General features: G+C 37.4%; 1 protein-coding gene across 4 annotated transcripts; it reads left to right on the forward strand.

Moving 5' to 3' along the window:
• Nucleotides 1–497: 497 nt before the first annotated feature.
• On the forward strand, nt 498–17,761 carry VCAM1 (vascular cell adhesion molecule 1). Of its 4 annotated transcripts, none has more exons than XM_065872100.1 (9): nt 498–668; nt 1,209–1,484; nt 3,740–4,060; nt 5,302–5,568; nt 7,548–7,823; nt 10,034–10,354; nt 11,229–11,495; nt 13,237–13,503; nt 16,845–17,761. In XM_065872100.1, exons 1-9 carry the CDS (start codon nt 605–607, stop codon nt 17,003–17,005), a joined length of 2,220 nt encoding a protein of 739 aa, XP_065728172.1. In that variant the 5' UTR covers nt 498–604; the 3' UTR covers nt 17,006–17,761. The 4 variants fall into 4 exon arrangements, with proteins under 4 accessions (XP_065728172.1, XP_065728196.1, XP_065728179.1 ...); XM_065872107.1 differs by having other exon boundaries at nt 605–668; nt 1,209–1,298; nt 16,845–17,005; XM_065872124.1 differs by lacking the exon at nt 13,237–13,503 and having other exon boundaries at nt 529–668; nt 16,845–17,318.
• Nucleotides 17,762–18,307: the final 546 nt, after the last annotated feature.

Raw genomic sequence — 18,307 nt, forward strand, 5'->3', positions numbered from 1 at the left:
CTTTTAAAAAATAACTCATCAAAAGAAAGGATCTTTTCCTTTTTTTTGCAAGAGAAAATTTAGTCTCTGTTTTAGAATTGCAAATATATCTTCCTAATGGAGAAAAATCAGTTCACATGACATAGTGCTTGTTTAGCCACTTCAAAAACTAGAGTGTAATTTACTATTTTCCCCTCTCTCTTTTCCCCATTGGATTCAGAAAGCCTCATTCTGCCACAAGCATTATTTTATATATTTCATGCAAAGATATCCTTTTAGAATGAAAAATCAGGAAAAGTTTTAATTTTATAGGCTTGGAAGTGTTTTCTTTTTCTAGGGCAGAGATAGTAGTTTCAGTACTGAGAGCAACGGAAGGGGTTAACACTGGACTTGGCTGGGTGTCAGTTAAACTTTTTTTCTGGCTCTGCTCCGGGTTTCCCCTTGAAGGGATTTCCCTCCGCCTCTGTGTCTCTGCAGCAAGACCCTTTATAAAGAGCAGACTTTCTATTTCATTCTTCACTGAACCTCACTGGCTTTAGGAGCTCAAGACTTCCCAGGCATTTTCAGTGGGGACAGAAAGAAGGGTTTTGGAGCCATTATTTTCTCATAACAACAGCAACTTAAAATGCCTAGGAAGATGGTTGTGATCTTTGGAGCCTCAAATATACTTTGGATGGTGTTTGCAGTTTGTAAGTTCTTCTTGATTTGTTCCAAATGCTAGCATTCCATTTTAGCCCTGATTTTGGCTTCAGTCAGTTTTGTTATGGTCGTAAAGAAAGGCACTAGGATTTTTAAAGAGTGGGAAAATTTAATTTTACCTAACTTTTAATGTGCTATTGAGTATTGCTAGACACCATTATATTGTTATAGTTACAGCTGTAAAGTTGATGTTTTTTGGATACTTTTTTTCCAATTTCAAATGAGTAATTGGATTCTATCTCTAGGAAGGTCTGTCTCTTTAGTTTCCTGCACTTGATAATGAGAGCAAACTTAGCTAGTGACAAAACAACTCTGATAAATGGGCATCAAGGTCAGAATGAGGGTTCTCCTAAGCAAAGACGATTTCAACACCTTCTTTTGAAAGTGACTTCAATGCTACCTTGCGTTAGTTGGAAGCAGTTTAGGAAAGAGATCAGCCAGATTGTATTTTGGGTGTTATACTAGAACAGAGAAGAAGGACTAGAATACTCAACAAAACAGTGTTTGTTTTTTTCTTTCTGCCTTCACAGCTCAAGCTTTTAAAATCGACATCTTCCCTGAATCCAAAATTATTGCTCAGATTGGTGACTCCATCTCACTGACTTGTAGCACAACAGGCTGTGAGTCCCCATCGTTCTCCTGGAGAACTCAGATAGACAGTCCACTGAACGGGAAGGTGAGAAATGAGGGGACCAAATCCACGCTGACCATGGATCCTGTTAGTCTGGGGAATGAACACTATTACCTGTGCACAGTGATTTGTGAGTCTCAGAAACTGGAAAGAGGAATCCCAGTGGAGATCTACTGTGAGTACTTTAGAGAATATTTGATTTTCTCTCCATTTTGCTTTAAAATAAGTTTCTAAAAGGATAGTTTTGAAAGAAAAGAAAGAAAAAAGTATATTCATGTCCAGATTCTTGGCTAGAGGACCTAGTGTACCAAGAAAGCTAGAGACAGCTGAACCTAGCACTAGACCAGAGACCCAAATCCTAGCTTCTATTTCCAACTCTGCCACAAACATGGTGACCATGGGTAAGACTCAACTTCTCTGGGCTTCAGTTTTCTTAATCATAAAGTGAAGGTCTCTAAGGTTCTGTTTATTTTATTTTAAAAAATTTCTATTCAATTATATCCTTATATGTTCACTTGTCCATGTGTCTAAATGATTTATGAATTCCATACTTCAGGGATTTTCCATTTATTTATTCTTATGCAATTTGGTGCTTAAAATTAGTTTAAAGATTAAACAGGAGATCTATAATTTAGTAATGGGCTCCTGTACAGTTTTCCCCTTTAGCTAGAAGAAAAATATCTGCAAACATTTCACTCATTTGACTTTGGTGGAGATAAATTTAGGAGGTTTTGTTTTTGTTTTTGTTTGGTGCCATTAAGTCTTGATGCTCAATCACTCAACCTCAAAGATATTTGTATAATGAACTAGATTTGCCTTGTGAATGTGAATGAATACCCCTCGTTTACCAGCCTACCAAAATGTATCCAAATCCATTCTCAATCCAGCAAAGAAAGTTAGCAAAAGGAGTGAAAAAATAACCTAAAATAAATCACTTGCATTCTGGTTACTGCTTTTTCCAAAATACTGGGATCCTTGATAGTCATCTCTTCAGAAAGAGATCATTTGATTATCTTTTCTACTTATGTTGCTTCTCTTCTGCTGTAGTGGAGACAACTTTGTCCAGTAACCTTAACTGATTCTTCAAGAAGCCTGTATGTGCTAGTGCTTCCCAAGAAACTGTGCCTGGCCGGCTGCTTTCAATTATGCTGGTTGTACATGCAGAGTTTATGTCTGTGCAGCCTCCTGAGCTCCTTGAAAGGCCCCCTTATGTAAATACAGGAGAAAGTAGTGAGTTCCTGTATTACCTGACAGCAAACTGTGGATTATAAACGCATTTCTTTCAGAATATGAGGGACAGGACTATTGGTGGAAAAATGAAAAATACTATTTCTTCACATAGCAAAACATTTCCAGTTCCTTTGCCTTTCATCGCAAGTACCAAATAGTTGAAAATTTAAAAAGAGAAATGAAGGCCCTTCTGGCTTTAATTATCTTGGCTGAAGTTTTTTAGTTTTTTTTCAAGAATATCTGTCTTTCATTATGTTCAACAGTCCTGTCTCCATTCCACATTTGATTGTAATATTCTTTAGAGTTGGAAACTTTTTATTCTTATTTCACAGTCTTGAATCGAGCCAATGTGTTACCATCCTGGCGGTTTGCAGTGAAAAGTAGCCTTGCAAGGAAAGCAATGGCTGACTGAACTAATGTGTCCCTTGACACTAAAAAGTTCAAGTGGAGTATTAGTTAGACTTTGAGTTAGGCATTTTGGGAGGCAAATATGCCTTCCAGAATTTAAAGACTGCACAGGTGTACCTTCCTGGTGGATGAATGCCTGTCAGAGGCACCATTTTTCAGAAACCAATTATTTAGAATTGTTCTTCTCATTTCTTAGCATATCTTGCCCAATAACTATTCTTAGCAATGACATTCTAAGCCTCAGGTTCCTTATCCATAAAATGAAATATATCTGCCCTCACTAAAATAAGAGAATGTGATATAACATAAAAAAAATCTTCAATAGCAGTACAGACTAATAAAAATCCTGAGTTTAAATCCCAGCTTTACCATTACTAGCTGTGTGACCTTAGGAAAGTTATGCACATGTGCTAAGTTTATGTTTTCATATCTATGAATTGTGGTCTCTATTTCTTAGGGTTGTTGTGAGGATGAAATAAAGTCATTGGTGTTAAATGAATAGCACAGTGATGGGCACACATAAGTATTCAATAAACATGAATTTCTTCGCCTTCCTTTCACTCTGATAACATGCAACACTTAGTACATGCAGCGTCAGAACTGAACTCTCTAACAGGAGATTCCAGTTCTTGAACCTACCCCAAACCACGAAAGGCTATTTAAACAATTCTGCTGTATTAAGACTGTATTCGCAAACATATTAGATTTAGTTTACATTGATTTAAATCAGTAAGGGACCTCATACAACATGAACAAAAAGTCCATTTGCATGTATTTGTTTGAACTTTGCAGCTTTCCCTAAGGACCCAGAGATCCATTTGAGTGGCCCCCTGGAGGTTGGGAAGCCAGTCACAGTCACGTGTTTGGTCCCTGATGTTTACCCATATGAAAGGCTGGAGATAGAATTACTGAAGGGCAACCGTTCTGTGAAGACACAGGACTTTCTGGAGGTTTCAGAAATGAAGTCCCAGGAAACGAAGAGTGTGGAAGTAACCTTCACTCCTATTGATGAGGATATTGGGAAAGCTCTTGTTTGCCAAGCTACATTACACATTAATGAAATTGATTCTCAACCCCAAGTAAGGAAGACTACAAAAAAACTGCAAGTCTACAGTAAGTACTTGTGTAAAGTCTATGGGAATTTAATCTTGGATCTATATAGCAGTAAACTTAGCAGCTAAAGTCAAGAAGAAACGTGTTTGTAGTTTTTACACCATTTTGATTCATTGAGAGCATAATTTTTGACAATAGCATAATTTAATAAGCACACCAAATTTGTGTTGAGAAGATTTGAGCTTAAGTTCTGGCTCCACGAACTGTGTGAATTTGGGTCACTTAATTTCACAGTCTAACAAAGAGGGCTACTAATACCCCCTGATTGGGTAGTAGGAAATAGGCTCAAGTGATAAAATGTTTTTAATCATGTTTTGTAAACTCATATACCATGCCTTGAAATCTCAAGGTATAGAGATTTTATGAGGTGGGCACTTATTCTGTGTGTGAGTGCATATATGTATGCTCACCTGGACACATATGTGTGGAGTGAGAGAGAGGAGATGAGGTTTGATTGTCTCCATGCTCCCTGAGACGGCTGGGGGAGCTGAAGCAGTCTTGAAATCCCAGAATTGGTAGGAGTGGACTCACAGTGCTTTGTTCTAGGCTAAAATGCTCTGGTCTGCTTTGACACCATACTTAAAAGTAAGTATTGCCTTCTATAACAAGTTTCGTTGAAAGAGAATGAGATGGAAACGTTTTATCAATGTTTTGAGAAGAATAGTCAAAATAGATATTTTTCCTAGAGAATGTAAAACTTGGAAACAAGAGCTATAACTAAGTATTTGAAAGACAGTCATGTAGAAGTGGGATTTGATATATTCTTTAGCAGTAGAGGACTGAACTATGACCGGTGTATAAAAGTTAGTTACAAAGAGGAAGAGTTCAGCTCAATAAAGGGAAAGTGTTCTAATAACTAGAGCTGTCCAAAAAATCAAATGGACTGTGTTTACTATAAGGCATGGATTTCCTTGCACCATAAGTGTTGAAGCCGACTTGAATGAACCTTTGGCAAGGAAGCTGAACCGGAACTTTTACCTTACCTAGGAGATTGAACCACATTATTCTAAGTATCTATGGCCATCTGAAAACACCAAACATCAAAAAAAGTAACTCCATCAAATTAGTCAGAAACTGGATTGACTAAGTTTTATGACTCAGCAATTCTTTACACTAGTTTGGCAGAGAAAGTTTGTCAAATTTGTGAAAGCACGTAAATAAAGTCTATGAGAGAAATACCGTAGCCCTATTGGATCAAGATGATGCTTAGCAATGACTACTGCTGTGCCCTGCCTTCTCAGTCTCACCCAAGGACACAGTTATATCTGTGAACCCCTCCACAAGCCTGCAAGAAGGTGACTCCGTGACGATGACATGTACCAGTGAAGGTCTACCAGCTCCACAGATTTTCTGGAGCAAGAAATTAGACAATGGGAATCTACAGCTCCTTTCTGAGAATGCAACTCTCACTTTAATTGCTATGAGGATGGAAGATTCTGGAATTTATATGTGTGAAGGAGTTAATCTGGTTGGGAAAGACAGAAAAGAGGTGAAATTAATTGTTCAAGGTAAGCAGAATGCGAAAAAGGACTGATAAGCTGCCGTCATTTGGATTTAAGCAATAGTGAAATAGCTTCAATGCCAAAATTACTTCGTTAACTTTTATTGATGATCCATCTGATCGTCATGTGCTTTAATACAATTATATATTCATCTTACTCATACTTCTTGGAAATATTTCCTGCCAGAACTTCCATGGCTCTGCTTTTCTGGTTACTTTCCATTTCTCATCATTCTTTCACTGCCTCATTCCTTGGCTTTCTCTCATCCTTCTGCCCCTTGAATATTAGTATTCTCAGGTTCCCACATCTGGTCCTCCTCCCTTCTAACTCTGGACTCCAAGATTTGAACTATGTATTATGTGCTGTTTACTCTGAAATTCATGTTCCTATTCCATGTCACCAAAACCTGTCAGTTCTACCTCAAAATGATCCCTAGAATCTGACCTCTTTTCTTCAACCCTCTTGCCATTGCCTTAGTTTATCATCTCTCACTTGGACTCTTGAAAGATGTTCTTATCAATAAATAACATCCACCAGCTATATTCCAGGCACTTTACATATGTTTCCTCTAATCTTCAAGAAATAACTAACGAGTATGTATTTTATATCTATTTTACAGATGAGAGAATAGTGTCTCCCAGAGATTAATAATGACGCTTATTGCTTGTACACCTAATATTTGCCAGGAATTCTCTTTCCACTTTATAAATGTTACGTCTTTTTTCTTTACCACAACCTTATGAGGTGAATAAAAACACAGGCACAGAATAGTTGACAATTTGCCTAGAGTCACATAGCTCATTAATGGCATTTAACAGAGGCTCATTTAAACCCCAAACCCCACGGTTTTTCAACTATAGATAATTGTCTTTAAATGGTCACCCTGCTATCATTCTGTCCCCCAACATAATCCTATGCACTGCTACCAGAGTTATCTACCTTAAACAAGAAAGGTGCACATTTTATATGACTTCAACCAAACCCTAACTGCATGTAAATTAAAATTCACATTTCTTAAAATAGTCACATAAAACTCTTCACAATCTAGTCAGAAACAACGAGCAGGGATGGCACTGGCAGCCAAAGAGCTTTTCTGGATATCTGAGACTTAGGAGTTTGCCCTGGCATCTCAGTTTTCATCCCCTGAGTCAATAGTAAAGTATTTTTATACTGTATCAAACAAATTTAAGAGGTGGCCTGCATACCACTTTAATGCTCAGATTTTGACTTTGCTTTCAGTGTGATTCTGTGTGACTTTCGATGGTGCAGCTTTATTCTGTTGATACAGAAGCTCTAAGTGCTGGTCTGTCACGGGTATTGCTCCTAATCAGAACACATATTTGTATAACTTTTTTTCAGTACTTTTCTTAGATTTTGTTTTATCTCCACATGAGGATGATTTGATTTAGTTGTTCAAGCAATTGAAAAGCTGGGATCTTGAATCAGACTCACCTGGCTTCAAGTCCTAATTTTGCCACTTGTAACCTGGGTGAGGTTATTTATCATCTTTCCTCAAGAAGAAAGAGGAGGAGGAAGAAGGGGAGGAGAGGGAGACAGAATTAATAATATCAGCTCATGAAGTTGTGAGGGTTAAATGAGATAATATATGTAGAGTGATTTCCACAATGCTTGACACACTGGAACCTCTTATATTTTTGAGCTGTTTTTCCACTGTTACAGGGATTTGATAAACTACATTTGAGTGGAGAATGAATTTTTTTTGCTGAAAATATGCCAGTCTCTGTCTTGACAAATTTTTATCCTTATTCATTCTATTGAATGAATGAATCAACAGCATCTTGTGCGTTTGTTCTTAAAAGATGTGGTTTCATTTCTGAAGGTCCCAAGGTGGAAAGGAGTAATCTATTCCTGGCATAGATGTTAGCTGAAAAGAGGCCAGGAAAAAAAAAAAGACCATATATTGAGCTGTGATGAAAGAAGAAAAGAATCTTATCTTCTTTTTGTCTTATTCTTTTATCCCGCAGAGAAAATGTTTACTGTAGAGATCTCCCCTGGATCCCAGATTGCTGCTCAGATTGGCGACTCAGTTGTGTTGACCTGTGATGTCATGGGTTGTGAGTCCCCATCTTTCTCTTGGAGAACCCAGATAGACAGTCCTCTGAACGGGAAGGTGAGGAGCGAGGGGTCCAAGTCCACATTGACCCTGAGTCCTGTGAGATTTGAGAACGAACATTTTTATCTGTGCACCGTGACATGTGGGCATAAGAAACTGGAAAAAGGAACCCATGTGGAGCTCTACTGTAAGTGGTTTTCAGAATTGTTTACTGTTTTGTCGTCGTTGTTCCTAGTTCCACTGGAAGAAACAGAATGTGAATCTGTGACACAAGACAAGATCCTTGTGTTTAGAAGGGGAATTTAACATTGTGAATGGTTCCTAAATCTCTGAACCAGAATTTTTGATGTAACTTAATTGGCCTAAGTCTTAAGTAGATATTACATATGAACCCAGCACCCACAATGCTTAGGCTGTGTCTTGTCGATACTCTCTCATCATGGACTTGAACGCACTGCATGCTCCCTGCTTCCCATCTCCTTCTGGGTGTATGTGGGGTGTACAGAGGTGGTCGTGTGCAAGGAGTGTAGTCAGTGTCCACTCAGATAACAGGGTGGGATGACTGCTGCTCAATTATTTGAATTGGGGGTGAGGCCCAAGCATGCTGTTTTTTGTGTTTTTTTTAACATCTTTATTGGAGTATAATTGTTTTACAATGGTGTGTTAGTTTCTGCTTTATAACAAAGTGAATTGGTTATACATATACATATGTTCCCATATCTCTTCCCTCTTGCGTCTCCCTCCCTCCCACCCTCCCTATCCCACCCCTCCAGGCGGTCACAAAGCACCAAGCTGATCTCCCTGTGCTATGCGGCTGCTTCCCACTAGCGATCTATTTCACATTTGGTAGTGTATATATGTCCATGCCACTCTCTCACTTCGTCCCAGCTTACCCTTCCCCCTCCCGGTACCCTCAAGTCCATGGTCTAGTAGGTCTGTTTTGACGACACATTTGAAAGCCGATTGGCAGGATGGGAGAAATGAGGCAATGGGGAGCAAAAGAAAGCCAGGGCGTTAGATTTGTCACTGAGGATGGTCAGTGGCAGACAAGAAGTAGAAACAAGGGACTGCACTAGATTTGAATATTGATTTACACCACATAAATACACCACACTTTTTCTTGCTGTTCTTGTCACCTTAACAAAAATCCTTTACAGCCTCAAATCTCTATGAATTGACATTGCTGGAGTTCCTCAGTTTATAATGAACGAGGGAGAAAATATACAAAGTGATCATAAAGTTACACTTTGAGTAGGTTATTCTGCCTTGTTTTTATTCAGCGGAATTCAAGAGAACAATTGTAGAGATTTTCCTCCAGAAATCCTGCCCAAACTTGTGTTACCCCTCAGAAGTTTGTTCAGCATGAGTTAGAGTATGTCCGTAAAGGGATTTGAATCTCTCAGAAGAAGGGTAAATTTATTGCGTTATCGTATTACCAAGAGTCCAGGACCTGCTGATGTAGGCACATTCCCAACAGCAATGAGAACCAGCAGTGAAGCCTTACCATCATATAGAAACTTTAGAGAATGTATCACTTTAACGACCCTTTGCTTAAGGAGAAAAAAATTTTAGCATGGCTCTTGCTCTTGATAACCACTCTGATCTCACATTTATTGATTTGCATAAGATGTGTTATAAATGTTATTCAGAATCTAAATCTCATCGTTTCTTCTTAACTACAAGTATTATCCAAGGAACATTTAAGACTTTCTGCCTAAACTTGGCCATTGCAAATAAAAATGTCTAAACTGAGAAGTGCCCTTGGGTCTTATCTGAGATGAGAGGCTGCATGGCTCTGTGAAACCAAGCCTGGGCTCTGAGCTCAAGGAAATAGAAATTCTGATCTCAGCTCAGTGACTTACTAGATATGATGCCAAATAGCAGACTCTTAGCCTCTATCAATTTTATGCTTCCCTAGCTGTAAAATACATTCTCTATAAGTTTTTCTAGCTGTAAAATAAGTTAATACCCATTAGATTATGCCATTTTGAAGACTGAGATAATGAATGTTAAGGGACTAGCACATAGTAAATATCCAATACATCCTGGAAAATAATTAAAATGTTTAAAATATATAGTTACAAAATAGGATGGTGGAAGCTGACATGTCCATTGAAAAGACCAGACCACAGCTGTCAGCAAGATTGCATCACTAGAGAAGAATAAAAAGTATATTTATTACCTGATGATTTGATGTGCTAGTTATTTTTCGTTTCCAGCGTTATTTATATTTAATGTCATAAATATTTATACTTAATGTTGTTATTTATATATTAGTGATCATCCTATCCCAGGTGAATTAAAATCTGCATTTTGAGACCTTTGCATTTAATAGAGATTAGTTCTGTTTTTCCTTGACTGTCACATATAAGCATCATTTTTGCTTGACATTTGCAGCCTTCCTTAGAGATCCAGAAATTGAGATGAGTGGTCTGTTAGTGAGTGGAAACCCAGTCACTGTAAGCTGTAAGGTTCCTGATGTGTACCCTTTTGACCGGCTGGAAATTGAATTACTTAAAGGGGAGAGTATTATGAAGAATAAAATCTTTTGGGAAGATGTAAGTAAGAAATCCCTAGAGACCAAGAGTTTGGAACTGACCTTCATCCCCACCACTGAAGACACGGGAAAAGTTCTTGTTTGTCTGGCTAAGTTACCTATTGATGAAATGGAATTTGAACCCAAACAAAGGCAGAGTACACAGATACTATATGTTAATGGTAAGTACATGCATGATGTATCCACAATTTAATATGAATTTTTTTAATCATGGTTGCCAGGAAAGAGTTAACAAGAGGTTGATTGTTAAAACCGTTGTGAAAAAATTAATTGAAAAGGAACAACAAAATAATGATTATTATAACAAACCACCCCCAGTGCTTAAAACAACTGTTTATTGGCTTACGATTCTAAGCTGGAAATTTGGGAAGAGGTCAGATGGGCAGTTTGTTCAATGTGGTATTAGATGAGCTCATTCATGCATTGTCAGTCAGTTGGCAGGTCAGTGGGGGATGGTCCCAGGTGGCCTCACTCACATGTCTGGGCCTTCTCTGGTGTTTCTTGGCCTTTCTTCTCCATGTGGTGTCTCTCAAGGAAAGTAGCCTAGGTATAGTCACCAGAGTGCAGTATTTCAAGAGGGTGATCATGAAAGGGGCCTCTTGGGGCCTGGGCTTGGAAGTCCTACCGAGTTACTTCTTCCAGGATATATTGGTCAAAGTTAGTCACAAGGACAGCCTAGATTCAAGAGGTAGAAAAATAGTCCACCTTTTCATAGGTGATTCACATAGTTCATGGTCATGTTTAATGTACCATAAATGTCAATATGTACTATCATTGATCATCCATTCTTTGATAGTAAGAGAGTTTCTACAGAATTTATTTCCATTGGAAAATATCCAGGATGTGTCCATATTCTACTCTCTATCGTTCTGTACCTGCTAAAGTAAATGCAGACAGAAACCTCTTTTGGAAAGTTATCAAGATTTATAAACTGTTCTAATCCGCGAATCCATAGCCCAGTTTTGCAACATTATCAAACTTCTTTGGAACTCGGTGTATAAAGAGTCAAGCTAACAAGTGTCCCCACCTTTTCAGTTGCTCCCAGGGATACAACCATCTTGATCAGCCCCTCCTCCATCCTGGAGGAAGGTAGATCTGTGAATATGACATGCTCTAGCGATGGCCTTCCAGCTCCGAAAATCCTGTGGAGCAGGCTGCTAAGTAATGGGGATCTACAGCCTCTTTCTGAGAATACCACTCTTACCTTAACGTCTACAAAAATGGAAGATTCTGGTATTTATGTCTGTGAAGGCATTAACCAGGTTGGAATAAGCAGAAAAGAAGTCAAATTAATTATCCAAGGTGAGCTAAGTGATTAAATGAGTTATGATTGCTAGTCTTATTTTGGTTGTGTTACTGGTTTTGAACAAAGTCCTTTTTGAAACAAACAAAATTTTTACTAAAACAGAATGCCTTGAGCATTTTGAAGAGCTCATGATGTTTCCTCTGCATGGAAAGCTCCTGGAATAGTACTTCCCCATGAACCATTCCAAGTCACTTATCCTAAAATTCTTTCAACTGCAGGTGGAATCCAGGAACTGTGCCGAGTTCCAGTTACACTCACAAGGCATTGATTATGGCATTGAAATAAGGATAGGAAGATGTATATATGTATTTTGAAATTACTTAGGACTAAAGCTACCTTATCTAGCTGGATTAAACTCTGAGTGGTAATCTCACAAGATGCCTGCTAGTATGTGCTTAGGAGCCTAAGAAGGCACTTAAACATTTTATAAATTCTGAGATTGAGTAGCAGTGACCATGCCCTCTGGTTTATCAGTTTAATGGCATAGAATCACTAGGGTGGATGAAATTAGCAGATCCAGACCCATTCTTGCCAGGATGGAGAGGCAAGACTGAGAACAAAACAATTCCTAGTTGACAAGATGAAGCTGTAGGCAGTTTTGGGCAAAATCATGAAGTGATTTGGATTTCCCTCTTACCTTCCCTTTTGGGGTTCAAGCTTCTCTTCTTCACTAGAGCTGTTAGTTCCTCTCTTACCCCTTGGTATTGTTTCCACTAAGATATTAGTGACTTTCTTGTTACATCATTACAATAATAATTTGTATTTTAAAGGAAGAACCTTGGTAGGGCAATGCACTACCTTAAAGAAAGCCCTTAGGATGTAGCTCTGGTTGGGGAGAGTATCAAATCAAGTCACAAAACAGATGAACTTAATGGGAATCTCACTTATAAAATGGTGATGTGGTACCTCCCTCCACGGGTTGTGTATTAACAGAGATGTTGTATGTCAAGTACTTAGCCCAGGATAATTAGTGTTGTTAAGGATTGTAAGCACAGCTTAATTTCTTTTTTTTGTTTTTTTTAAAGAAGATGTTGGGGGTAGGATTTTATTAATTAATTAATTTATTCTTGGCTGTGTTAGGTCTGCGTTTCTGTGCGAGGGCCTTCTCCAGTTGTGGCGAGCGGGGGCCACTCTTCATTGCGGTGCACGGGCCTCTCACTGTCGCGGCCTCTCTTGTTGTGGAGCACAGCCTCCAGATGCGCAGGCTCAGTAGTTGTGGCTCGCGGGCCTAGTTGCTCCACGGCATGTGGGATCCTCCCAGACCAGGGCTCGAACCCGTGTCCCCTGCATTAGCAGGCAGATTCTCAACCACTGCGCCACCAGGGAAGCCCCAGAGCTTAATTTCTTGATCTGGGATTGTCCAGCTCAGAACTCAGAAGCCTGTAAAGGCCTGTATACTTAAAGAAATATTTGCACAGCAGTGTGACCAAAAAAAAAAAGTTCTTTTTCACATTTGAAACCTACAGCTGTTTTTAAAACACTTATTCGTTGGCTAGGCTGGGTAAAGAATTATATTAAGGGACATGAAAGAAGCATAAGAGTTGTCTTCTTTTATTAAAAATGTGATCATTTACAACAATCCAGTAAATGCTTGACTTCTTTAATTACCCCTCTAAATATTTAATGCAAACAGTAAGCACAAATACCATCTTGACAGCTATTGTTACTGTCATTAAAGCAATATGGGATTGGTTTATATTTCATTCAGTCAGAGGTATCTTTAAATTCTTTCCACAGTTGCTCCGAAAGATATACGACTTACAGCTTTTCCTTCTGAGAGTGTCAAGGAAGGAGACACTGTCATTATCTCCTGTACATGTGGAAATGTACCCCAAACTTTGATAATCCTGAAGAAAAAAGCAGGGTCAGGCTACATAGTGCTGAAGTCTACAGATGGTGCATATACCATCCACAGGGCCCAGTTGGAGGATGCGGGAGTATACGAATGTGAATCTAAAAATGAAGTTGGCTTGCAATTAAGAAGCATAACACTTGATGTTAAAGGTTTGTTTTTGTTTTTTATTATATTTTATAATCAGTCAGAGGCTTGGTGAATTGTAACGAACTTCAGGGATTAGGTGAATGAGTGGGCAAAATGGAACTGAATTCCATGATGATTATGGTTATTTCTTAGTCTTTCCGAAAATAACCACGCACAGCTGCTCTATCCTATGGAGTTCAGCCAGGAAGTTGACATTAATCAATCATTGGTCAGTGTAGAATTCCCGTTTGCTTTTTTAAATGTTGACAATTCATCATTTGTTTCTGAGGTCCTGCATTTCCAAAGTGTTTAAATGTATTTTCAAAACCCTTCCCTGGGGGTTATAAGGAAACTAGAGAAGTAGAATTGGCACATGGAAAAAGAAAGGTTCTATCCAGACCCTTTTTCTTCCTACCAGAAGAGAGTGTCACTCTCTGAACATGGAGTAACTACATATTTTCTGGATTGAGTCTCTTCAGGAAAATAATTCAGTATGGTGATCTTAATGCTGAACAACATAAAGGAAACTCTAGACTACAGAACTGTCTCCTTAGAAAATCCAAGCTCCTTGTCCATTTTACCCTATTCTGATGGAGAGAGGGAGGGAGGGGGCAGTGGTCTCAGCAGAGAAACTTCAGAAGCCTCTTAATCTCCTAACCCCTCATGTGAACACACAGTAGGATCTGTTGATTTTATCAGTGGAAGCAGAACAAGTCAGTCTTTACTACTCTGTCTCCCACTCCTTGAATGCTAATGAGCTCCCATTGTGTGTTGGAAGCCAAAATTGAAGTGAACATTCTTGCAAACAAATGCCAATTCTTAAGAGCCTCTGGCACTGGGCTCTCAGAGTTAGCAACTACTCATCAGTGTAAAGAAAATTTAAACGTGGGTCAGAAAATGGATAAAAATTTTACTCATCTGGCCAAATCTCTCAAGATTACAATACCTTACCGTATGTTTTCTTGTCTTCATGGTACCTCCTCAGAACACAACAATATCAATACATACACCTAGAAATGTTAAAGAAGGGGAAAATATCACGATTACATGTAAAACTTTTAGTCATCCACCTGCAGTGATTATCCTGAAAAGAGTTGATCTGGCCAATGAAGTTACTATGTGTTCAAAGAATGGAACATTTACCTAGTATCATGTTACTCAAAGTGACACAGGGATGTATGTAATCAGTGCTTCCAATGAGGTTGGGGATGTTTCTGGACGGATTGAGATCTTGGTTATGAGTAGGTTGAAATTCATTTATTCCTATTTAATCCTCAATGCCTCCAGAACACCTTTAATTAAGCCTAGTCCCAGGAACTTGGACTCCTAACATTTTTATATTTCTTTTTGTAGTTAACGATTCTCTTTTAAAGACACACCAAAGCTTCTTCTCCACTTTTTATCTCTCATACATTGCTGTCTTTTCTAATTGCTTTATTAAGTTAGTAACTTACATATTTGCCATTTTCCACTCATTATTTAAATGAACAAATTGAAGCACATTAGGCACTCAGCTAGAACCCCCAAACTAAATATGGTTTAAAATAACTACAAATGAATGGAAACAAAAATTTGACATTTTTCCTGGGAATTTTCAACTAGTCATCTTTTGTAATAAGCTGAGTTTTAAAATTAATTTTTTTTTTTTTTTACAAATATATTTGCTTGAATGTATTCCAGTGATAGAAATGGTTGGGAGTCTTTAGGATTTTCAGTGTTGATACAGCTAATAGAAAATTGTATTTGAAGGTTGCCCTGGTAACAAACTCAGCAGCGAATTTGTATTTTACTGCAGATATCTGAGGGGAAAACAAAAGGCAAAAGATAATATGTATTAAATTGAAAAGAAAACAATAGGAGCAGAGATACCATTGCTCAGCAGGTTATCAATATTGATGCTTAACCATAATTATGATAATGGAAATTCTATTGAAATGTTACCCTTGTACTCTGACTAGTTCTACTCTAGCAAGGGAAAGTAGAAAAATAGGCAACTATCATTATGTTTATGGTGAAGTGTTTTTGACCTCAATAATTCAAAAACATGGACTCCCCATCATCTAACTCCAGTGATTCTTTTCTTCTTGGTTGATCTCCAATGATTAGAAACTCCTAGAAGTAAAGCAATGATTATCAAGATCAAATCACTCATTTCTTCCAGGACTGAGACAATATATACTTCACTTGAAGAAACAATATTTGTGAGGTCATACAATGCTGTGCAAACGTAAATATAAATAGAGATGAAACTTCAGTAAATACCATGCTATCTTCTATAGATGTTCTTATAAGGTTAAGATATTATATAGTATTGTAGGGGTCAGATGATTTTTGTAAGTAGAAAGAGTACTAATTTTAAAGTTTTTGTTTATTATTACCTTATATACCCAATTTACAACAAAATGACAGGATGTAGAAAGAAAAAAATATATTACTATTCAAAAGATATTTATTGGGTGCAAGCTACTCCAAGCAGGGAGCCAGGTACTGGCTATTCAGTGGTGGATCAAAAAAAACTAGATACATGTGCTTATGTAATTCACAGTCTGAAGGAGGAAGACAAAATTAATAGATAAGCAAACAAATGTTTAAATATAAGCTGTGATTAGAGCTATGGAGGGAAAGTGTAGTGGGTTATATAACTATATTAGGAAAAAAAGTATATTAGGGTTTCTTATTTAGGCTGGAGGAGATGCAGGTCAGAGAATGTCTCTCTGAATAAGTCACATTTAAGCTAAAACATAATGCTATCCAAACAACTTCATATTATCAAGAAGTGATATAAATGCTGAAGAGGAATAATGTATATTAAGATGCCCTATTTCAGAGATACAAAATATAAAGTTTTCTATATATCTCTAAAAAGCCATCGACAAGAATTCTTTCCCTTACTATCTTATATGTGGTGTTTGACTATAATGGTTACACTCTAGGTGTTACAAGGCTTTTCTTGGAGAACTGTTTATTTATTTTTAATTCATAATGATCAGAGTCCTAGTTCTTTAGTATATGTTTCTATTTCCCAAAGCAAACCCTCTTCTCCAATTCTTGCTCTTCTAAATGAGTTCTAAAAAGTTGTGTCCCTCCTTCCATTCTGCTATTGAACCTGAATCTATTTGAATCCAAGTTTGTGGAAATCAACAACTGTCATCTTTAGACTCATCATGACCATAGCAACTGCTAACTGATTATTTGAATAATTCAAAGAAATATGTATTTTGGGCCCTGTTGGTTCTTATCACTACTTTGATTCACTTCTCTTTAGAGAACGAGTTGTACTGTTAAAATAAAACATGTAACTATTATTATTAAACAATTTCTTTTTATACTACACATTAATTGCATTCATTTTGTTATTTTCCAGGAAGAGAAAGTAACAAGCACTATTTTTCTCCTGAACTTCTCGTGCTCTATTGTGCATCCTCCTTAATAATACCTGCCATTGGAATGATTATTTACTTTGCTAGAAAAGCCAACATGAAAGGGTCATACAGTCTTGTAGAAGCACAGAAATCAAAAGTGTAGCTAATGTTTGACATGTTCAATCAGAGACACTATTTATCAGTTCAAATCCTCAGTACTGCTCATCATTCCACGAGGAAAACAACAAGCTAGGAGTACAGACTTCCTTGAATGTAGTGAACTTTTGGAAAGAAATGGCTGCCTATGCCCCTTGTTGTGAGCAAGAAGCCAAAGGAAAATTTCTGCCTAAAAAATAGGCACTACCTTTGAGATGTGACGACTGGAGTAGTTTCTTGATGTGTATATGCAATAACATGATTTGTATATATGTAAAATAAAACTATGCCATAGCAAGATTGCTTGGAATATCAGCACACTATAGTCACATTTCTATAATTATTAAAATGTTGCTTGGATTGACTGTTATAACTTAAAGCATCTTAATATTGATCGGCAGCTGAACTATGTCATCTTTTTAATATTTTATTTCCTTTAACAAAATTTTATTCCTATAAAGTTCATAGACAACAATTCCATGTTTTGTAAAGATGTTAGGATTTTACATTGTTATAGGCAAATGATAAACCAAGAGGGCACTGGGTTGGCTTTCAGGTACTAAACACTTCAACCTATGGTATAGTGGTTGATTGGATTTCTCTGGATGGTACTAATACGGTACAGAGACGTTTTATGATGTTGTTTGTTCATCAGACTTGTGTAACTTTCCCAATGTGGTCTAAAAATGCAACTTCTTTTGATTTTCTCTTGTAAATGTTTAGGTTTTTTTGTATAGTAAAGTGATAATTTCTGGAATTGAAAGAGTTGTGTGTTTATTTATTATAAATTGCCTCCTTTAATCATGTTGCAGCTCTTTGTGAAATGTCAAGTTCAAAGACCAAAGAGTTCAAACCCATAGAACTAATAAGCAGATACTTGAAGTATGGTCCTCAGATTACTTTTATCAGAATCATCATGGGAACTTGACAAACATTCACATTTCTTGGGGCCATCCTAACCTATTGAACTGAAATATCTGGTTTTGTGACCTTGGAATCTGCAATTAAAAATTTTTTTATATATAGTATACACAGAAAGAGTGAATGCAGATGAACATACACATATTAAAGGGCAGCAAGTGAACACCTGTATGTACCACTAAGGCCAAGAGATAGAGCACTACTATTCTTCAGAGCCTCTTAGATGCTACTCACTGATTGCAGCTCTCTTACTGAGGCATAAGCGATATCTTGAATTATACATTAACCATTCCCTTTCTTTAGAGATTTTATACCTATATAGGAAACCCTAAGTAGAACATTATTTTATTTGCCAGCTTTTGAATTTTACATAAAAATAATCAAACAA

Source organism: Phocoena phocoena, chromosome 1 (genome assembly GCF_963924675.1).
Source record: "Phocoena phocoena chromosome 1, mPhoPho1.1, whole genome shotgun sequence".
NCBI classification, from domain to species: domain Eukaryota; kingdom Metazoa; phylum Chordata; class Mammalia; order Artiodactyla; family Phocoenidae; genus Phocoena; species Phocoena phocoena.